This window comes from Pleurodeles waltl, chromosome 1_1, assembly GCF_031143425.1.
Source record: "Pleurodeles waltl isolate 20211129_DDA chromosome 1_1, aPleWal1.hap1.20221129, whole genome shotgun sequence".
NCBI classification, from domain to species: Eukaryota; Metazoa; Chordata; class Amphibia; order Caudata; family Salamandridae; genus Pleurodeles; species Pleurodeles waltl.
Genome location: NC_090436.1, coordinates 354839467 through 354862379, shown reverse-complemented (window position 1 = coordinate 354862379; position 22913 = coordinate 354839467). Strand labels below are relative to the sequence as shown.

General features: G+C 43.5%; 1 protein-coding gene across 1 annotated transcript in view; it reads right to left on the bottom strand.

Annotated features, from left to right (window-relative positions):
• RNF180 (ring finger protein 180) overlaps window positions 1-22313 on the bottom strand; it is a 260729-nt gene extending 238416 nt beyond the window's left edge. Inside the window, exons 1-4 of the mRNA XM_069235930.1 lie at window positions 22121-22313; window positions 20823-20967; window positions 17795-17870; window positions 9773-9805 (exon numbers count right to left, since the gene is read on the bottom strand). Coding sequence (XP_069092031.1) covers window positions 9773-9805; window positions 17795-17870; window positions 20823-20967; window positions 22121-22313 — 447 coding nt within the window. The remainder of the gene's footprint in view (window positions 1-9772; window positions 9806-17794; window positions 17871-20822; window positions 20968-22120) is intronic.
• Window positions 22314-22913: the final 600 nt, after the last annotated feature.

The following is a 22913-nucleotide window of genomic DNA, read 5'->3' as shown; positions in this document are numbered from 1 at the left end:
GATTTTGACCTCTTTCTTTTGGTCTCCCCCACCAGTGGTAGTTTTAGTTTCCCTTGTCTTGACCCAGTAGTCTGCCTTCTTTCCCAACTCTAGAGGAGAAAGTAGACCTAGGTCTACCAGGAACTGATGTAGTTTTAACAGTTACTTAAAAGATGCTCTTTCACAATTACATTATAAAGCCCATCAACATATTGCACCCTGTTACCTTCTAAACAGCCACCCAGCATTATTACTGAAAAATACACACATTCTATCCAGTACTTTCACGTCTCCCTAAATGTTATTCTGTATTCTTCAGTGGTAAGTCCAAAGCCCTTAATCAGGGTATCCTTCATGAGGTCACCGGACTTAGCACATGCCTCATTCAATGTCAGGAGTCTATCCCTGCATTTACCTGAGAATAGTTCCCACAATAGAGAGCCCCAATGTTTCCTATCTACTTCACTGGCTACGCTGGCTTTCTCATAGGTGGAAAACCATTTAATGATATCATTGCCTTCTGTGAAAGGGGAGACAACTCTTTTGGGGAGTTTTAGGTTAAAGTACTTCTCTTTCTCCCTATCAATCAATCAATCAATCAAAATGTATTGTTTAGTTAATAAAAACCATAAAAAACATTGTTAAAAAGATAAAAGACTGGCATACAAATGATTTGAGAAAGTGACAAAGAAATCAAACATGCAGCCATTACATGGGGGAAAGTCAGGCTGAGTCATAGAGGTGCGCACAGATGTGAATAAAGTGAGGATTATTATGCAGAGATGCTGCCACTGGGAGAGCCGAAACCAAGACTAAAGTGCTGTGTGCGATGATCCACCCCTGAGCCAGACAGATTCATTCAGTCTTGGAGTCAGTTAGTTTTTGGGAAGTAATCTGCGATACGTTTTTGACTATAGTTGATTAGATTTTTGATCTTTGTTGGGGAATGCAGAAGGACCCTAATCTCCTTCACATATTTAGTACATCTGGCCAATGAGGTTCTGTTAATTTGGGAAAAGCAAAGCAAGGAGGCCTCCTCGCAAGTACCCACCTCCTCTGCTAAGAAGATAGGTTTCAATAGGGACCTCCGACTTGCATCTAGAGATGAGCAGCAGCACAGTAAATGCAGCCATGATTCTTGTTGAAATTGCACAGCCTGCAAGCCCCTCTTTGTCCTGCGCAGGCCCTCACTGGATTGAATCAATTATTGGTAGCCCCAGGAGTCTCGTGGTCAGTAAGTTGCTGCATGCCTGGTTATTGATTGAGTTGGCGAGGTAGGGTTGGGGTACCCCTACCAAAGATGAGGAATTCAGAGGAAGTAGGATATCTGCAGAGTGTAAAGAAGCGATATCTTGCTGGAAAGAAATAAGGCGTAGCTGTCGGTTAATCATCGTTTTCCATGCATAAAAAGAGATAGAGTTAATTTCAAGAGTCTACAATTTAGAACGTTCTCAGGCCCTTCTGAAAGTGCTCGAACCATGGATTCCCCGGGCTTAGAAGGTTCCCTTTTGGGAGGCCTTTAATGAATTCCCAGGTGTCTTCAGAACCTATAGGTAGTATTTCATAAAATCCACTTCGCAGGTTAGCCCTTGATGCATCAAATTGAATTCTAGCCAAATTTGGGACCTCAGCGAGTACCTGGGTAGATGAAACATCATTTTAAGTCCTGAAGACTGGGTGAGTTCCAAGGTGGATGAACAGGTGCCGGGGAGAAAAGAGCCTGTATCGTAGGGTGGGGAGAAGAGTGGCCTTGATGACTTTAAAAATTGGTAAGGCATATGGACTTTTTAGTTTTCTATTAAGACAAGCAAGACCATATGTAATCACAATGGCTTTCTTCTTTATGGAGACTACATGGGCTGTAGGTTTTGTAGTGTCCGAAAACCAGACCGCCAAGTAGTTGTATTTTGGTACTGATTTAATTGTCAGTGGCTCCAGACTCCATGAGAGCAGTTTGTTGTTTCTATGCCACCCAAAGGTTACCACCTTCGGCTTATCCTGGTTTACAATTAGATCGTTTTTGACGTTGTATTTGTGGAGGTGACTCAGAGCTTGCTGCACTCTGTTTCTAGTGTGGTCCAATATCACAATATTGTCTGCATATTAAATGATGTGCACTGGCATGTGGCCTAAGCGAGGAGGAGCCAGGCAGCAATTCAGCAGTGCATTGCCCAGATCTGCAGTGTACAAGTTAAACAGCAGGGGGGCAAGGATGAAGCTTTGCTTCAGACCTCCTTGGGTGGGATTTTTTTGGGGAAATAGTAAGTGGCCCAGTTTTTATGCGTACCCATGTGTTTGAGTAAAGCAAGATGATGGCTTGCAGGAGGTTATGTTGGATCGCCCACTTTGTTTGCTTTCTCCATAATGTGGGGGCGGTCTACCTTATAAAATGCTGCATTATAATCTATGAAGCAACAGAAGAGTGGTAAATGTTTGCAACAGGCAGCTTGCTGGGTAAGGACAGCTAGGGAGATGATGTTATCTACAGTTGAAGCTGCGGCACAAAACCCTGTCTGAAAGAATGGCAAGGTTTAATTGTCTTGAACCCAGGCCTCTAGCTGCTTCAGAAGAAGGTGTACATAGGCTTTGGCCTTTAAATCCAACAAGGCAATCAGACGATAGTTGGCTGGTTTTGTGGGGTCTCCTGGGATGTTGGAGGAAAGGAAGGCATGATTAAAAAGGGGGTAAGAATTGTTGCCCAATTTTCCAGGGTGTATTTAAAATCCCTGCTGGTAGGCCACTTGGGCCTGGCGTCCCATCCTTTCTCATTACCATGATGATTTCAATAACCTGCCCCATAGAGGTGAGGGCCAGCTGCTGTTTTGTGGACTGGCTTGTGCACCCAAGACTGTTCTAAATAGCTGGTGCAATAGCATGGCCAGAGTATAGTGCAGTTATGTAGTTTACCAAGGCCCCCTCAGAGGCTCCATTACTTCTGCTTGCATTTGGAGATATTTGTTTGTGGATAAGATTTCTGAACTTTCTCCCTAGATACTTGTAGGCTGCCACCAGAGATGGGTCCTAGGCCCAACTCTCTTTAAAAGTCTCTCTCCAAAAGTTGAGCTTCTAAATCCAATCCTTTGGTCAACCTTGCCAGAGCCAAGTCCTCCTCTGAGGGGGCTCCTACTTCTGAAACAGCTTCAGTAGAGTTTTCTTGATTTTCTTTTTTTGAGGTTTCACCCTAACCCACTGAGGGTTCAGGCTCATATTCTGCCACAAGCCTCCTAGGAGTTTCTATGGTAGTATCAGCACCAGTATGAATTTGATATCCTTTGCAGAGAGCCATTAGCCTTGGGTACTTCATTCCCATCCTAGGGGTAAGGTTGAGCACCTTATCCTGGATCTCTGCATCAGATATTTTTCTTACTATACTTGGGAACTTCTTAAAACTTTAGAAAAACTTTTGGAAACTTTGGAAAACTTTATTTAAGGCATAGCTATAGTAAAGACTTTTAAATTCTAATCACTATTTCAGGGACCTAATCAGGACCCTAGCAATTAATTTTAACATTTTTAAAAATAGTCCAATTGAAAAATATAAATAGGGTACAGACCATTTCAGAGTTATTTGTGTGATCACTTAGGGCCACATAATGATACTGGTGGTTCGAAGACCGCCAGCCTTGTTGTGGCTGTCGGACCGCTTCTGCTATGGTATATCTATTCTCTTCAGTGTTCGACAGAATATATCATTATATTTATAATATTGAGCAGGGTAGATTTTGGCGTGAGCTTGAGAAAATTCCCTAGTGCTTGCTACAGTGTGTGGGCCATACTAAGCCAAAAGGTAGGACTCATGGTGTATAACCATGTCATGTACAGGATGTCCACTTCCACATTATTATATTTTATGCATAAAATGGAGGAGTCATATCGAAAGCTGCAGAGATTTTTTTCATATTAAGTATGTACTTATACTTGATCAATCTGAATTGGGCCAAAGTTGTCACCTCCCTTGAAGCTCTTGCGACGTATCATCACTCCTGTTAATCAAGTGGACTATGGTTCTCCTCTCAAGCTTCACATAGTATTGAAAAGGGATAAGTGAGTTGTATATCTATTTCATTCTATGCGTCCTCGTTTCACCCATCAGCAGTTTGGCTTCTAGTGGGATAAATTCTATTCTGGGAAGGCATTGATCTATTTCAGGTATCTGAGGATGGCATGCTAAAGCTGTAAGTACTTGGAGAATTGATATTTATGGAGCAGGAATCCTGATTGTAGGTTGGAAACTGAGCAGACATTTTTATCCACCACAACCTACCCTAATTTGGAGATGCAGTTAATGTTCTAGACCCTGAAATCTGATAGGGACTGCACTTATTTTAATACTACGCACATCCACAGGGGAGTTTCACCTGTGAGACATCTATCCCATTTAATGGCCTGCAGTGTACTATTCTACACTAAAATTTTCTTGGAAGTTAGTGTCGAGAGACTGGAGGGTTACCAATGTGTAAAAGGTGCAGAGTATGTGAATCGCATATGAACCACCACTCGGGTCTGAGGTGGGGCTACATTACCAGCCGTTGGTAAACACCATTTGGGAGGGGTGGTATGATAGCATGTCCCACCATACCTAAGTCTAAATCATATGGGGACCTCATGCATTTACTCATGGCAAACCTGGGATTATTAATATACTAAACATAGTATTGAGTCATGTAAAGAGGTTACCGCAAAGCAGTGGGGACAATTATGTAGAGCGACATAGTTGTGATTATGGGGGCTCACCCCATCTAGGATAGCCAGAATGGAACCAGTAGAAGGAGTCTTGAACAAGACTGTCTAGCAGTGGATCCAAGAATCCCTGCCACTCTGTCTTGAGTCCTCAAGGCAAGTAAAACCATTGGTCACAACTTTAAAGCCAGAGATCCAGTGCATTACCACTGTATCTCCCTTGATTGTGTAAACCACTGATTTGGCCACATTAACGATGAAACCCAAACATTTGCTGCATGTATGTAACATTTGAGTGGCTCGTGGACAAGGCAGGATATTCAAGGAAATAAAAGGACACTGCATAGAGAGACACACTGTCCTCATCTCTGGTCCAGCCAAAGTCCAAATTTGGGCAGGTTAGCGGAATGAAATCCACCAGAGACTTTGTGGGTGAGTGTCAGTGTCTGTTACTAGCTGATCCTTATATTTACTTTCAGTCTGCCACCATCCAGTAAGTCTTCACCAGGTAAGGCTGATATTCAACAAAGATCATAGCTTTGCATATAGGACGTCAGAGATGGTCAAAATCCGCCTTGCTTGGTGCTTTTAAGATTTAGAAGTGGAGGTGGAGTTTGAGCAGCATGGTTATCTCCTAGTACCTCAATATGAACAAACGTTTGATGCATACTGTGCACCTGTTTAAAAATGTATTATTAATTATTCTGTTGAGCCTGTAAGTCATGATTACTATTGCTGTATTAGCCAGAGGTGTACAGTTTCTGGTTTGCACTCTGATATAAAGAAGCTGCCGCTACCCATATAGATTCTAGGAAGGTCTATGAGAAATACAATTGGTAGTTTCAAAGCATTGAGAGATTTTACATACATATTGTGCTCTCTGGGCTTCTTGTTATGCAATCCAGGTGAGCACCTGACAAGCCTGGGATCCTTGCAGTGGCAGGGTAATCCTCTGTTACATGTTTTACACTGTCACAGTCATTTATTGCTACTAACAGCACTCAAGCATGGGCATCAAACCTATTGGCTTTGCCGGTACTTATTTATGTTATGTCATGCTGCACTTTGGCGTTTTCATTGAGTACAAGACCTTGAAGCTACCACTCGAGACAGGTCTTTCTAGGCTGGTAGGGGTATAAAAAATAGCACTGACCGGAGGTTGGCTGAAACACCCAGTAGTTTTGTCAGAAACAATCACAGAAAAACTCTCTCACCACTTCCTCTTCTTTTCTTTCCCTCTTTGTTGTATCAAGTCGTAATAGTAGTAATGTTTATGAGTTTACAGAGCATTGCTTTTAGTGCTATTACTCATGAAAAGGGGTCGGATTCTTGTGACAGCTGACCTTTATGGTGGCTGTAAAATTTTCATGACTGTGCATGTTTGCTATTTTTTCAATCTTTAAATAAGGCAAGTTACACATTAATATTTGTTCAATAGTGCTTTGAATTATACATACCAAAGACAATACACTTGGTCTTCTACTTGTGTCAGTTGCCTATTTACTTACAATTATATTATTGCTTGACCTACTCAGATGTGTCCATTTTATCCTGAATGTTGACCCTTTCTCCTGATTTTTTACAGTCACTGCCTAGAATTTGCCTCCATTCCAGGTGGTCACCCTAACTTTACACCAACAAATATATTACACAGTAAATTCCATATTCCACATCTTTCTCGTCTGCATACATTTTAGAACCAATACCAGTGAGGAAAAACGCGGTGGTGGCAAGGACAGTGAGGAGCTTAATGCACAGTAGCATCAATAGCGATTACAGTGTAAAAACGCTTCATGGCCAGGCAAATTCTGGACAGTGACTCTAAAAATTTAGGACCAAGGGTCAAAATTTAGGACAAAAATTCAGGACAAAAGGACAATTTTACGGACACATTCGAATCGGTCAAGTGAGCTTAGATTCAATAATGTGAAAGTGAACAAACAGACTGCTGATACAACTAAAACTCAAAATAGGCTTACGGTCTTTGGCTTGTATAATACATAGCAAAAATTCACATGTAACTCGACTTACTTAAAGAATAAGAAAAATAGCAAACCTGCACGCTAAGCAAAATTAGACAGCTGGCCTAAGGGGCAGTTGTCAGATGATACTACCCCTTTATTGTGAACGATTATACTTGAAGAAGTTCACCTTCGAAAGGCACAATTGGTCATTTCTAGATGCTTCACCTTCCAAATTACTCCAACTTTATGTCCATATTTCACTTTTGCAGAACCCTAACGCATATCATGAATTAAACGTATGAGCATGTTTTTGTTGAAAATGTTCCCTAAGCCTGACAGTCATCACTAACGTTCATTGACAACTTTACCAAATCAATGGAGACTTTACTCTCTACACACACTGAAGAGGTCACAACCGTAATAACAGTCATTGTCAGCATCATTTATAATGTTTTTATAACTGTTTGACATCCGGGCATGGATGGGGAGTTTTGCCTTCTCAGAATGAATTGTATATCTCCAGTCTATTCACAAGCCTGCAGGTGCTCTAGTGCCAGTCCCTTAAAATTAATCCTCTTCTCAACTGGCAGCCAGGCAATGTCACGCACAATAGGTGACACATGCACTCTCCCCACAATGTAGACTTCTGTCCTTGGCGTCGAATTCTGAATGTCACACTTTGGCAAACTCTGGCAGTGCATTGATTGTGGTGCTTGTGGAGAGAGGGCAGGAGCTGGGTTGTTCGTACCACTTGCCCATTGGTCTGGCCAGGGAAGGTCTAGGTTGAGGCCTAGATCTAGTCATCACTGCATAGGTTGGTTGGCTCTTTGGAAGAACAAAGATCAAAAACAAATGGAATGCATCCCAGAAAATGAGGTCATCAATTAGCCAGTGTCAGTCTAGGAAGCCAGTAATATACAACTAGTGTGCATGTATGAGGTCGTTGGGCAGATAGCATACTGTATGCACTAGGATTTGCTGGCCGACACATAAGCCAATCCAAGGCCAGCATACAAACTGTTGCCTCCGTCGATGGTGGCTTTCACTTCTCCTTTGCTAATTTGAGTTTTTTTAAAATATTTAGTGGCCGTTAAATGGCAATAGGGTCTTAGCTAAGGTCTGCCTTCCTATGTGATGCAGCTGAAATATGCAGAGCCAGGAATAAGAGAATTTCATAAGGAAGAGAAGTGGGCCTATTCCTGTTGTGTCACATTAGGCATACAACTCATTTAATTATTTAACCATGTGGTAGCATTGTGGTTTTACCTTACCACTGTCAGTTGTTTACTTGGATTGTATCACAAAAAGCCTAAAGAGCATGTTTGTGTGCCTGAATAAAGGCCCCCAAATCTATGAAACTACTTTGGGTGTTGCGCACAGACTTTCCTATAGGTATCAGCAGCTTGTTTAAATTAAAGTCCAAGCCAGGAGGCCTCAACCTCATGTAATACCACGGTTCATAGAAGGCTTATTAATATATTCACAATATATTGCTTGAACAATATATTAATATATTGTTCAGCATGTGGACAGTATTAATGCAGAGTTTGTTCACATCTATCCAGTCATCCATCCACGCACTCAGCAGGATCCATCAATACATTAACCCAGATCTACCCATCCAGCCAAGCACCCATCAATCCATACTTCTGTATATCCATCCATGCACCCGCTAAGATCCATCTGTCAACCCATGCCAGTCCATCCAGCTATCCACCCACCAAGATCCATCAATTTACAGATTCATCCTTTCAAACACCCATCGAGCCATCCATCCATCAATCCATCCAAGCATGCATTGCCCATCGATCAATCCATCCATGCACCCAGCAATATCCACCCATCCACCCTGCTCCATCTATCATCCATCTATGCACTCTCAAGTTGCATCCATGCAACTGTACGTCCATCCATCCAAGCACCCATCATCCATTTATTCACTGATCTATCCATCCATGTACCCAGCAAGATCAATACATCCACCCCTCAAAAGATCTATCCACTTACCCAGATCTATCCATCCAAACAAGCACCCATTCATCCATCCTTCCGTATATCCATACATGCATCCAACAGAATTCACCCATCTGTCCATCCAGCTATCGAACCACAAAGATGTATCCATTTACACAGATCCATCCATCCGAGCACTCACCCATCCGTCCATCCATCAATCAATCCATCCAATCACCCATCATTCATCCATCTATCCATCCATGCACCCTGCAGGATCCATCCACTAAACCCAGATCCATCCGCTCTGATCTGTCTATCATCCAAGCACCCAGTCATCTAGTCATTCTTCCATCTATCCATCTTTGCACCCATCAAGTGTCACCCAACCATCCACTGATCCACACACCCACACTGTTTACCCATATTCATTCATCCATCCATCCACCCAAGCACCTGCCCCATCCAATCATCCATCCGCCTATGGATGGCACCCATGTCCATCCATTCATCTACCTACCCATCCATTTACCAAGATCCATCCACTGAGAAATCCATGCTCCCAGTCAGTGCAACCATCTATTCAGCCATCCTCCCATTTACACATTCTCCATTCATGCCCAAACTCTCCAGCCATTCATCAATTCATCTACCTGCTCATCTATCTGTCCCTCTGTGCATCCATCCGTTCATCAATCCAACATCTATCCACCTCAAACAAAAGCAATTGAAACATCAAGGTGCTCAAGTTAGATAAAAATCTATGTAAGTGAAAACCATAGTGCCATATTATATAATAGAAAAACAGTAAAATAAATAAATTGCAAAACCATAATAAAAGCCCAAAAAAGACAGTACAAGCTAGAGCTTTTCAAATGCCTTACAACGTTACTGTGCTGTTTTAAAATATATCTCTGTTCCTTTCAGTGCTGATTGACCTTTGACGCTGCACTGATAGCCAGTTCTAATGCCTGCGTCATGTAACTGTCAGCTGCATGATGAACCAGAAAGCTGTAAAAAGTAACAGTATCGAAATCACAGACAAATGCTGTCCGTTGTCAGATCAACGGACGTCAGGCTGAAATTGGGGACCCTCCGTGTAATTTACGGACAGGTGGTCACACTGCGCATGGCTTCCCTGAAACTTCAGGCTTCATTTCCAGTTTACAAAAATCCCGAGCACAAACTAAACATACCTCACAACTACCGAGAAGTGCATCATTGTCCGCCTAAAAAGAGCACGCCGCATTTATTGATAAAAATATACGTGTCCTGTAGACACTTACCATGAAACAAGCTTCATTGGCCTTGGCCAGCTGTAACCGGTAGCCGCAGACTCGTTTCGCAAAAAGTCGGGTTGGTCCACTCGAAAATCGAAATCCTCTCCACGGGAATCGAAGCAGAGGGAGTGACTGGCCTTCACGTGGCGACTGAAAAAGCTGACTCGATCATGCCACAGCCTAGAATTTCCCTTCGGTAAAATACAGTGCGTATTGTGGTCTGACACAAAGCATCAGGTGTATCTTTCCGGTATTTGTAGTGTGATTGTGCTAGGAGTGTGTCATCAGTGAGCAAACTGGAGAAGAAAGCCCTGCAGCCAGGTTATCTGGAGAGCAGCCGTAAACGAGCTAACACTAGAGTAATCAGGAAAGCACACTAAAAAGTAGGTGCCTTTAGTAAACGTCATATGTCACTAATGATTACACTCACAAAAAATTGTGTTCTTACAATATCAGCGTAAATGTGTTTTTTTTTTGCTAGAACAAAAATTGATGATGACAAACTCGCGTGTGTAGTGTGTACTAATACTCTTGTAAGCGTGAATCTGAATTTGCGGTTTCACAATAGGAAATACAGTTTGCACATTGTTACGTGTATAAAATATGTGCTAGTGCGCGCTTAACCTGTTTACTGTAACGTATGCTACATTGATGAAAAAAACAATTCATGCAGCATTTTATTTAGAACAAGCAAAGCTTTACATGTTAGTAGTTGCTTGAGGAACTGTTCTGTTTTTCAACAACACCCTGTGCATATTCAATGACCTTACATTTTCAAGTGTGAAGGCTGTATCACAGATCGCAACTGTGCCCCAAAAAATGTTAAAACCATTAGGTGATCAAGGGCATTTCTATATTTTGTTAGGAATGAGTTCTCCTGTTTGCAGTGGTTTGCACCCTATCCAAGTAGGGGCCCTCACTCTAGTCAGGGTAAGGATGCCACACAGCTAAGATAATCCCTGCTTACCCCCTTGGTACCTTGGCTCAAGCAGTCAGGCTTATTTCAAAGGCAATGTGTAAAGTATTTGGACACACACACACACACACACACAGTAACACAGTGAAAACACAACAAAAGTACTCTACACCAGTTTAGAAAAATGGACAATATTTGTCTGAATAAAACAAGACCAGAATGCCAAAAATCCAACATACACAAGATACACATTTTCAAATATTTAACTTCAGTATAGCGTTTAGAAACACAATAGCTCCAACTGGCACTCATTGGCAGAGTCGTTCCCAACAGTCCGATGCCACTCGCAAGGAAGTGCGGGTTGGTCATTGTGTTGCAAGAACCTTCAGGAACAGTACTTTGAAAATGTTGAAACAAAGACGTTGCACAGAGTCAGGGAGGTGAGGCGTCACTGGAGCCGGCGTGGTGTCAGTTCCTTAGTGCTACCGGGGAAGTGCGGCATCAGTTCCTTACTGTGAGGCAGAGGAGGTGAGGTGTTGGTTTCTTACGGTTGCAGGGGAGGTGATGCAGCATCGGAGGTGCGGTGTCGGTTCCTTATGATCAGGCGGGGTCGATGAATCCAGCAGGTCAAGAATTGCGGCGTCGACTTTACGGTGTCGTGATCACACCACGGGCCACAGGTGATACGGTACAGTCAGAGTCAGGTGACCTGGACGTCGGGGACACGGCACTCAGGACTCATGCCATGGCGGGACTTCAGAGGCACCGCGGCAGCATCAGGCGTGTGGCGTCGGTCACAGCCGTTGAACTCAATGGAGACTACAGCTTCTGGTGCAGGCAGCGGCACAGTCAGACAGAAGAGCCGGTTTCGAAGTCGCTGTGAAGTCGATGCACTTGGTTTCTTCTTGGTTTCACCAGAACTCACTTCAAAGGGCCCAAGGACTGGAATTTGCACCACTTGGCAAGTCAGGCCTCTCAGCAAGAATGTCCAGCTGCTGGTAGATGAAGTCTTTGATGTCCCTGAGACTTCTAACAGGAGGCAAGCTCAGTTCAAGCCATTGGAGAACCTTGAAAGCAGGATGCAGAAAGCAAAGTGCAGTCCTTTCACTCCCAGGGCAGAAGTAGCAGCAGCAGGCCAGCACAGCAAAGCAAGAGGCAGAGTGGCAGGTCCTCCTCCAGCATCCAGCTCTTCTCACTGGCAGAATGTCCTCAGTCCAGAAGTGTTCTGAAAGTCTGGGGTTTGGGTCTAATACTTATATTGATTTCTGCCTTTGAAGTAGGCAAACTTCAAAAGAAAGTCTTTGTAGTGCACAAGACCATGCCTTTCCTGCCATGGTCCCAGACACACTGCAGGGGGTTGGAATACTGCAGTGTGTAAGGGCACACAGCCCTATTCAGGTGCAAGTGTCAGCTCCTCCCACCACTCTAGCCCAGGAAGACCCATCAGGATATGCAGGGCACACCTCAGCTCCTTTTGCGTGACTGTCTAGAGTGCATTCACAAATAGCCCAACTGTCATCATGACCCAGATGTGTATTCCGCAGCCAGGCAGAGGCACAGAATGGGTAAGCAAGAAAATACCCACTTTCTAAAATATACAATCTAAAAAACAACTTAATCAAAAGAAGTATTTTTAAATTGTGAGTTCAGAGACCCCAAACTCCAAATCTCTATCTGCTCCCAATGGGAAATTGCACTTAAAAGATATTTCACAGCAATCCCCATGTTATCCTATGGGAGAGAAACAGGATGTCAAAGCAAAAACGTACAAAGGAAACCAGGCCAAGAGCTGACAGGTCTAATATGTTTGTTATTTTTTGTCATTATCTTTTAAACAATGCTATTCAATAAATGGACCTACGGGTGCCGTATTGTACTTCAAGATAAAAAAAAATCATATTTAATAGAGGAGGAGCTAAAGGTGGTCAGGAAGATGACAACTTTCTAACAGAGCTCAGGCTCTATGAACAATATCCTTATGGCTCTTTTTTAGGAAATTTCACTGGAAAATACCTGCCCCACATTACTGTTCCCCTGCTGGCTTCTTTGAGACCCATGACGAAGCTTCACATACAGTTGATACTGGTGGGATAATAGTGATTCTTTCATGACATGCTCTGTTGTGCCTGCTTACCTACTTCTGAAATGCCTTCAATGCTTTTCTCACTGTGCCTGTGGTTAGGTCCCATGGATCTTAGCAATCCTCTCCAACACAGCGGTGAAGTTTCATTCTGAATGCATCTAGCAAGCTGGTGAGCTACATAGATTGACCATTAATTACAGCCTAGGGGTCAGACGGTCCTACATTGAACGAATCAGCTACCCAGACCAGGAGATAGAGGATCCAAGATCTTTTCAGGCGAGATCACATTGGGAGGAAGGACAACAATGGCCAGCCTACATGAACATGTAGTATTAGCTCTGAAGCGACTTTTAAAGTAATGCATTATATGGACAGTTAGACACTGGGTTGATGGTTGACTGGGGTTTGGGCCCTGCTAAAGCAGGGATGACAATTCTTGTCAGGGTGAGGCACAAGCTAACTCTAAATTAATTTGTGCTCAACCCTCTGGTGGTTTGGCACAGACCAGTCAGGATTAATCTGGAGCAATATGTAAAGTATTTGTGCAAAACGTCAAACAGTAATACAGTGAAAACACCACAAAAAAGAATCCCACACCAATTTATAAAACAGAACAATTTTTAATAAACAAAACAAGACCAAATCAACAACAATCCACTCAGTAGAACCGGAGATATGCCATTTTAAAGATTTTTAGTGAAAGTAGTGCTAAAATGTGCAATGCACCAACTGTATCTAGCTGCACCAAACCAGGACAAAATCACATGTTCAGGCTGCACGCAATGGAGCACAGGACGGCTGCTGGGAACTAGTTAGGGACATTGAGCAAAGTACCTTAAATCCTGATTTGCAGAGCGTTGCAAGGATCCATGTTGAAGAAGTGTCGAGCAGCAGAAGAGATTTGTCTGTTTCAAGGCGAGGCGAGGCTGTGATGTAAGGGCCTGCATTGTTGTCTAGAATCCCATCGACAAAGCTTGTGATGTGAAGTCCAGCGTAGAGAGTACATTACACAGTCTGGACGATACATCGGTTCCAAGGAGCTGCGAGGCTGTGATGCAGAGTCCAGCCTCATCATCGAGTCATCAATGTGGGATGTGAGGGCCTGTGCCAAGGATACGATGCGCAGCGACGGTTCTGATGAGGCTGCAAAGGTGATGCAGGTTTTTGTGACAAACCCAATCTGGGGTTTGCACCGCACAAGAGAGGAGATGCGTTGGTTCCACTGGATCGACAGAGGCTGGCAAAGCACCTTAAGCACCCTTACTTCCAAGGGTCCAGGATGGGATGGCACAAATAGGCAGGGTAGACTTACAGATGCCAGAGTCCAGTTGCAAGCGCAAGGTGGTTGAATGCCAGTTGTGTCCCTGAAGCTTCAGATCAGGAGGCCAGACAACTTCCCTTGGAGTCCCTCTGGGTTCTGGGTTTAAGAGATGGTGGTTTCAGTCCTTCTCGCTCAGACAAGAGGGCATCAGCCAGCAGGTCAGCAGGGCAGCAGTTCTTCAGAGCAGCACTCCAGCAGAGTGGTAGTCCTTTCAGCTGCACAACAGTCCTTCTTTCTGGCAGATTATATACAAGTCCAGATGAGTACTGAAAAGTTGGTGTCTGAGGTATAGTATTTATATCAAGTAGTGCCTTTGAAGTGCGTAGAATCTTCAGAGTCATGCCTTTAAATGTGCGAAGATGTCCTGCCCTCCCAGTGCTCCGGCGCCAGACTAACTATAGGGGGAAAGCAGCCCTTTGTGTGGAGACAGGATACAGCCTATTCAGGTGTAACTGAGGCTGGGCCCAGGTTCTCCCTCCTATCCTGATAGTGATGGTCCATCCAGTCCCACCTAAGCTTCTATTGTGCGTGGCTGTCTAAGACAAATACACAAAGCCCAACTGCCAACTACACCGAGGCATGTGACCCAGAGACAGACTGAAGGCACCAAATGTCTAAGGAAAGAAAATGTAAACTTTCTAAAAGTGGCATTTTCAAAATTGTAAGTAGAAACCTGACTTCCTCTTAAATTAGGATTTTACATTACAATTCCAGAGACACTAGACATGAACTGGTTACTTTTTTCCCATTTGGAAATGACACTCATGAAATGCAATAAGTAACTATAATGTTATCCTATGAGAGAGGTAGGCCTTGCAGTAGTGAAAAACAATGTAAGAGTTTTTCAATATCAGGATATGTAAAAATTTAAAGTACATGTCCTACTTTTTAAATACATTGCAACCCACCCTCTGGCTGTCCGGGGCATACTCTAGGGGTGACATATTTTGTATTAGAATGGAATGCTTGGGCCTAGAAAAAGGCTTACTTTGCCAGATCAAAATAGCAGTTTACAACTGCACACACAGAGGCTGCAATGGCAGGCCTGAGGCATGTTTAAAGTGCTCTTTAAGTGGGTGGCACAATCGGTGCTGCAGCTCCATGAGTAGCATTTAATTTACACTCACAGGGCACAGGTAATACCACTTTACTAGGGACCTGTAATAAATTAAATATGCCAATTCTACCATGTTTTAATGAGAGCACAATAACACCAGTGCTAAACTATAACTCATGATCTCGCCATGCACAGTGTTCTCATCAATTATTTTACTGTGGATGTTTCAGTGATATTTTCAATGATGTCATAGACATTGTCATGAGCGATATAATATCTGGGGTAATTAGCAGTGCATGGTGAGGGGATGAGCTATTGTGCCCTTAGAACACAACTATAACAGTTGAATTTCTTTGGTTTTGTGTGTGTAAAATCTGAACTATAATGTCCCTGTAACCTTTGTTTTTTTCAGTGACTTCTACTTTTTTTTTTTTTAAACGATAAATAAAATTACAATAGCCATACATGGCCCTGCTCTCTCTTCAAAGTCCTGTGTGGCCGTTGTTCTGTCACTGTCTTTCCTGCCTGCTCTGAACAGTTAGCTTGCTGCCCCATCCACCTCTTCTCTACCTTCTGTTGTCCAAGTCCATGCATCAGCCCCCTCCCTCCTCCCCTGCATGGTCTGATGGGATGCCACTGCCATTCATTTAGCTGGAAATCCTTGCCCACTCCTCCTGCCCTCCTTTGCCCAATTCAATACCCCATCATTGCCATCCTGCTTAGCCTCTGTGTTTACCTTGCTGCCCCTTCCTTCCCCCTGCTCCCCATGTGGATACCCTTGCTCCCTCCTTTTTGCCCATCATTTTACATGTACCTGCCACAGACCCTCCTATCTACTATGAGTGTTCTGTTGAGCTGCCACTGCACCTCCCACCTGCGTACCATGATCAGATGGCTGCTGCCTGTCCCTGCTTCGTCCACCCTGCCTGTGCCAGTTCCATGCCCCTATCCCCTTCCTCCTGCCCCTCATGGTCCATTTTTTTCCCACTCTCTTCTGCCCTCTATGCTCTGTTGTGCTTCAACTGCTCTGCCTGCATGTCCTGTGAGGTCTATTGTGAAGCCTCTTCCCCAGCCCTCTTGTGTCTGTGTGTAGCCCCTACCCATTACTTCTGTCCTCTATGGTCCTTTGTGCATGGCCCTGCCCCCTCACCTTTTTGCCACCATGGCTGTTGTGCAGCCACTAACACTCCACTTGCCATACATGGTCTTCTATGCTGCCACAGCCTCTCTCATCTGCCGGGTGTGGCCATCTAGCTGCCTCTGACCTCCTTCTACCTTCCCTCCCTTGTGTGTGTGTATGGCATTATAGTCTCATGGGTGCCCTCCATGGAGTGTTGTGCTTCCAGTGCCCATCCTGCCTGTCCTCAATGGTCAGCTTGCAGCTCCTGTCCTGCCCCTTACCCCTGTTCTCTGTTTTCCATGTGGAGGCCCTTATCCCTTTCCTCTTGCCTTGCCCGGTCTGTTGTCATGTCCCTGAACCCTCCCTCCTTCCTTTCATGGTCCGTTATGCTGCAACTGTCCCTCCTGTCTGTCCAGCATGGTCAGCTTGCTGCCCTTGCCTCTTTACCTCTCCTCTCTATTGTCCGTGTGGTTTTTCATGGTCCGTTGTGCTGTATTACCGTCCTGCCTACCCTGTGTGTGGTGTATTGTGCTGCTACAACCTCTGACGCCTGCCCTGGAAGGTCAGTTTGGTGTCGCTGTCATTTCCATCCTGCCCTCTCTAATCTGAGTCCATGTCCCTACCCCATTCCTCCTGGCCTTCGTGATCCAAAGTACTTTCCTTGTCAACATTTTTAACTTGGTAAGCAAGAGATTTGGGAGAAAAAAAACTGGGGAATTATTTTCTCCATTGACTTACATTGAAAAAGAGGAGATTTTAGGCAGGAGACAGATAAAATAAAGCCCTTTTGAGCTTAAAAACATCGGGAGTCTCCTGCCTGAATCAGGTCTGTTGGCATGTATGGTTGTTCTGCCACTGCCTCTTCCTTCTGCCGTGAATGGTCTGGTGTATTTCCACAGCCTCTTTTGCTTGTTGGTTTGTTGCCTTTCCACTGCCTTCCATGGGCAGTTGTGCTGCCACTGCCCCTTCTGCCTGCACAGCATGGTCAACTTCCTGCCTAGGTACCCTCCACCCTGCTCTCAATTATCTGAGACTGACCTTTGACCTCTGTGGCCCCACAGTATTCTAATCAACTAGATTGCTAACATTCTTTATTTGTTACAAAAGTGTGGCACACCTGACTGGGCTATATAACACTACACAAAACAAAACAATGAAGTGTTTTGCACACTTTTGTCATTGGGCTATACTTGGGCTGCATATGGGTGGTATTTGGGCTATATTTGGGCTCTTTTATCTCTGATGGCCATCTTGGGAGACTTATTTGATATGAAGCTCCCTAATTTCCTCATTTACTGCAGTTTCCTCGGTAGAAAATGCTTTCACTTTTCCACTTCGATTTCATCAAGATGGCATTCAGATGTCCAATGCTTTTGTCATAAATTCCGAATGTTAACACTGTAGTTACTCATTAGAGCACTCTAGTAAATTTGCTGTTCACCAGGGAGAAAACTGGCAGTCTGCTGCTGTTGTTGAAAGTCCATGTTTCAGTCTGCATGGCAGAATATTTTAATGATCTAGAAGAGGAAGATATTTGAAGACTCACTTAAAACGCGTCCTAATTTTTCTTTCTACAGCACTAACCATAATTTATATGGCAATATAAACCCCTCATTATGCTGCTTTCTGAATAAAATGCTTGAAGTTTGACCAGTTTGATGTAATCAAGAAGTCTTAATGTGTGCCACACTTTTGGTATAAGAAGTCTGTTAATGCTCTAGCTGTTCTTTAGAACACTCTGGGAGGATGCAGTACAACACAAGGGAATTAATTGATAGGCTGCTTCTGTTGGAAGTACATATTATTCTGAGAATGTCAGATTTCATTCACATATGGCTGAGAAAGATAGTGTGAATTTACGGAAAAAACGCTCTCATTTTACCTTCTGGAGAACCTTCCAAAATCACTACAGGAAAATCATGAGAAATCATATTTCTCTCAAACATGATTCATGAAATCCCAGCAGAAGGCTTTTTCACAGGGTAAAATCACCTTAGAACACACCACAATTCCTAAAATCAGTATGGCACCATTAACAAATGATTTATATTATAATTAAAATCTGTTTTGAATCTTTATACGGTTTCCTTTTTGTAGCCCTCCAAACCTGCCATTCACTACAATGTATTACAATGGGGTAGTATCAAGTATATTGGTTGAAGTGCTGGCAGCCAATGTGACCTGTGCTTGGGCTCCACCCAGATATCTATATTTATTTTTCCTTTACTAACTCCAAAACAGCTGAACAGATTTACACCAAATAACAAAAAGCACTCCAAGATCTAGCTTCCTGACAAATCTGGTGTAATTCTGTTCATTTGTTCTGGCTGTAGTAGTGTCTAAAGACCCTATAGGAATTAACAAGGGAAACACTTTTTTGACCCCCCTTTTACTCAGGCCCTGCTTGATGAATCTCCTTGAAACTTACCATGAAAATCTATCAAACTTGACTCTCATTGGCACATGCAAAGACGTATGTAATCAAGGGAGGACTAGTCAATCAGAGTAAAGATAATCCATTAGCAGCCTCCATCAAGGCATTGTCAATGTTTATTTGAACCAAATGGCAGTACTTACTTGGGTGGATTGTATTACAGATAATACAACTCATGAAACAACAGTCCGCATTTACCACACCACTAAATAATTGTTGTTATCTCCCCATACACTGTGGTTAATGTGTAGCTGTATCCCGCAACCAACATGGCGGACTCCAGTAAAGGCAAGTAGCACTCCGTCGTCGTCAGGACGGTGGCATTACGGTGATCATAATTAGATAACACAGTTGAGCTGGCGGTGTACCAGCGGCAATCCCATGAGTGTAGGAGTTCGTTGTGGCATGCATGCAGCATTGTACTATGGCTGTGACTATTAGATGGATGTTAGCAGCCCACACCTGATATATATTGGACAACTGTGAACACCTGCATAACACACTATAAAACACACTCCATTTCAGACCATGCTCCTTCGCCATTCCACTGCTGTTTTTACAAATGACTACAACTACCATGAATCCCTGCTTTAGTCTCTACAAAACAATAGTGCAATGTGATGTTGCCAACCTCTCTTTCCTTCCACATATGCACAAAAGTCAAAGCATTATGTAGTTGTCAGTCATCGTTTCATGGTATGTATTAAGATTTCATTTGCTGCATTGGTCCAGTATGTTGTCACCTTTTTGTTACTCCACTGAATTGACATACTTGCCTGCATAAATCATAGTTTGTGTAATCAAAGGTTTTCAAACATGTTCTGTGGCATGCTGATCATAAGTATTATTGATACATAATTTACTTTGCAGTGTTCATAGGTTGACCAATGCCATTTAATCTAATAGGTTGTACCATGGTTTGTTTTTAATGCTGCTAGGACTTGAAATGGCTCAGCTCTCAAATCTCCTCTCTACTGTGTTTAGTTGCATGTCTGACACGTGATGTACACTTTCTAAATAACATTTTACAGTTCAGGACATCTCTCCATTATTGTTACTTAATTGGGCATCTAACCTGCATGAGTAAAACGTTAAATCACACAAAGGCCTAAACATCCCATTAATTATAAGTTTTCTTTTATTAGGTTGCTTCAGGGCCAGTGGACCACTGTCTGCAACCGAAGACACCCTCGCTCCAGACCAGGATTAAGCCTACAGTGAGGACACCACTCCTAAATGTCCAGATGAGGAGGGATGACTGGTCCCTCTGGACTGTCGGGGCTGACAGCCCCAGTGAGTCACACTCAGGCCACTCCTACACCTCCCACCCCAGCTGCTAAAGCAACTCAGACTATTGATACCTCTACTTCTTATGTTCAGAGGAACACAAGTCCCATCCTGTACCTTCCCCCACAGGCTTGTGGACTGTTGAGCAACACCACCACCTCCAGTTGTGCCAGGACCCATTGGGATGGGCCACACTGCCTCAAGGACACAAGGTAGTGGGGTAGGAGTCATGATAGCGAATCAGTGGGCCAGCAAAGTGAGGCCACTGGCATCATTGTCACCTAGACCACATTTGACCAATTCTTCGGAGCACTACAACAGTCACAAGACGTGATGGGCCAGGTACTAACAGAGATCCAGGACCTTAAGCAGGAGAACAGGAAGCACGTTCTTAAGCTGCAGAATCAAAACTCCAATTTGTGCTTCTTGACTGGGGTGAAGTTTGACATTTATCATCACCTGTGCAGGGCTTTTCCTGCACCATCTACCCCTGTCTGTGGTCCCTCATCATCAGGACAAAATACATCTTCCTCAGCCACAGACAGGAAGGCCCTGCCACAACAGGAAACGGGTCCACCCACCCCAGTCCTTGACCTGTGCCCCCCCTCTTCCAGGGATTAGACCTTCATCCCGACCACCAGGAGAGGATGGCAAGACCTCCACTACCACTTCCATGAGATACCAAACCTAATTTCCTCCTGTGTGTGTCTACCATTCACTTTGTGGACTAATTCATGAATGCACTTACCTTTTTTGAGGACAGTTGCATTTGATACATTGGACTCCAAACAATTTGTGCTCAACAAATATAGCTTCATCCACCATGACGAACTTTAGTTTTTTGTTCTCGCTCTTTTTCATTCTGGTTTCAAATATATTACACTTATTTTTTTCTTTAAAATAAATGCACATAAAACAAAGTCAAAGAATAGTGTTGTATTTATTGTGGTAATTCCTTTCTATGTCCTCTGTACAACATAATTTTTTTAATCTGTGAAACAATATAATACTACAACAAACAAGAGATACCAACTTGGTAATGTGTTTCACACGTAAAAAAAATTAGAAAAGAAACTATGAAATCTGAATGTATTGGTGTCATACATTTGTAGGTAACAAGTCTGTAACAAAATTAAATATGCTTTTCACAAACCATGCAGAACCCAAACAGTCTGTGCCATTTAGAAACTGACACTCTAGAATCTTGACATCACCAAACAAACCCTACATCAATAACACCAATAGTCTACATCATGGCAGTAACAAAACTTGAGGCCACATGACCATTTCAGGACAATCTGGCAGTATCTGGTGCGATGTCACAACCACCATTCAGTGGTGTGCTAAAAAAGGTCTTTCAACTATGAGGAGACATATCAACAGGTTCCTACACTGAACACAAATTGAAGATTTAGCCAATCTGAAGGGAGACCAGTATGCTATGGCTTGACATATACATGTGGTTAGAACAAGTTAAGCAGCACATATTGCCTTGGTGGCAGTATCTAACACAAAACAGGTCTGAGACAATCTCAAGAACCTCAATTCAATCACAGTGCAAGTTGTCTCTGTACAAGATCTATCCTTCCAAAGTCCCAGGATCAACCCATGTTCTCTTGTACTTTCCAACAGTAAAACATCACTGCAAAGGTCATAACTTTGAAATGTCCAAATGAAGATGACATGGTGAAGGATCCTAAAAAGGAATAACAAGGGAAAATGAATGATTTCACATATTAAATGTGACTCAAAGAAGTTAAGAGGACACATAAACTTTGCACAAGCAAAGTTAATCTATGTCAACAAACACAGTAGTTCATGTAAGGAAATTTTGATTTGCAAACATCTTTTCCTTGGACGTTCCTGAACTGACTATCCCTACCAAATTACCATCACAGACAGATATGTTCAGTATTTCACAAGTTGTTCTGACATTGGATGTTATAATATATAAGGGGACACTTGCACTGAGATGAAGAAGGGGTAATTGACATCTTGACGTAGGTCAATCAATCAATCAGACATTTATAGAGCATGTCAAATTACCTGTGTGGGTCTTGAGGCACTGGAGCTGTATGTTTCTCTGTGGAGGAATGATCATTTGAACATCCAGGTCTTTAGTTCTCTTCTGAATCCCTGGAGTGACGGTGGGGTCCTGAGGTGCATGGGGAGGTTGTTCCAAGCCTTGACTGCCAACTGCGAGAAGAAGCGTCCTCCACTGTTGGCTCGACAGATCCATGGCATATTTGTAAGGGAGAGGGCAGCTGATCAGAGGCATCTGGTCAGTTGGTGGAACGTCAGTGGTTTATTGATGTATGCTCAGCCTTCGTTGTGCAGGGCCTTTTAGGTGTGGGTCAGCATCTTGAACTGGCATCTCTTCTGAATTGGGAGCCCATATATTTTTTTGAGCTAGGGTGTGAGTTGGGTCCTTCTTGGGTGGTCGAGTATAAGTCTTGCAGCCGAGTTCTATATTGTCCGGAGTCTCTCCAGGAGGCATGCTGTAATTCCTACATAGAGCATGTTTCCATAGTCCTGTCTGCTGGTGATGAGGGACTGCGTGACGGTCCTTCGGGTGTCTGCTGGGAGCCACCTAAAAAGCTGGGGGAGTATGCGAAGAGTGTGTTAGTAGACAGATGAGACTGCATCAACATTTCTTCATGGATATCTTGCTATCCAGGATGATGCATAGTCTGCGGGCATGGTCTGTTGGGGTGGGGTGCTGAGCTCTGAGGACCACCATGTGTCAGTCCATGATGAGGTGTTTTTTCAGGAGGGGCCTCACTTCAGCGTGTTTCCAGACCTCCGGGACGGAGGCTGCAGTGATGGAGGTATTCAGGAA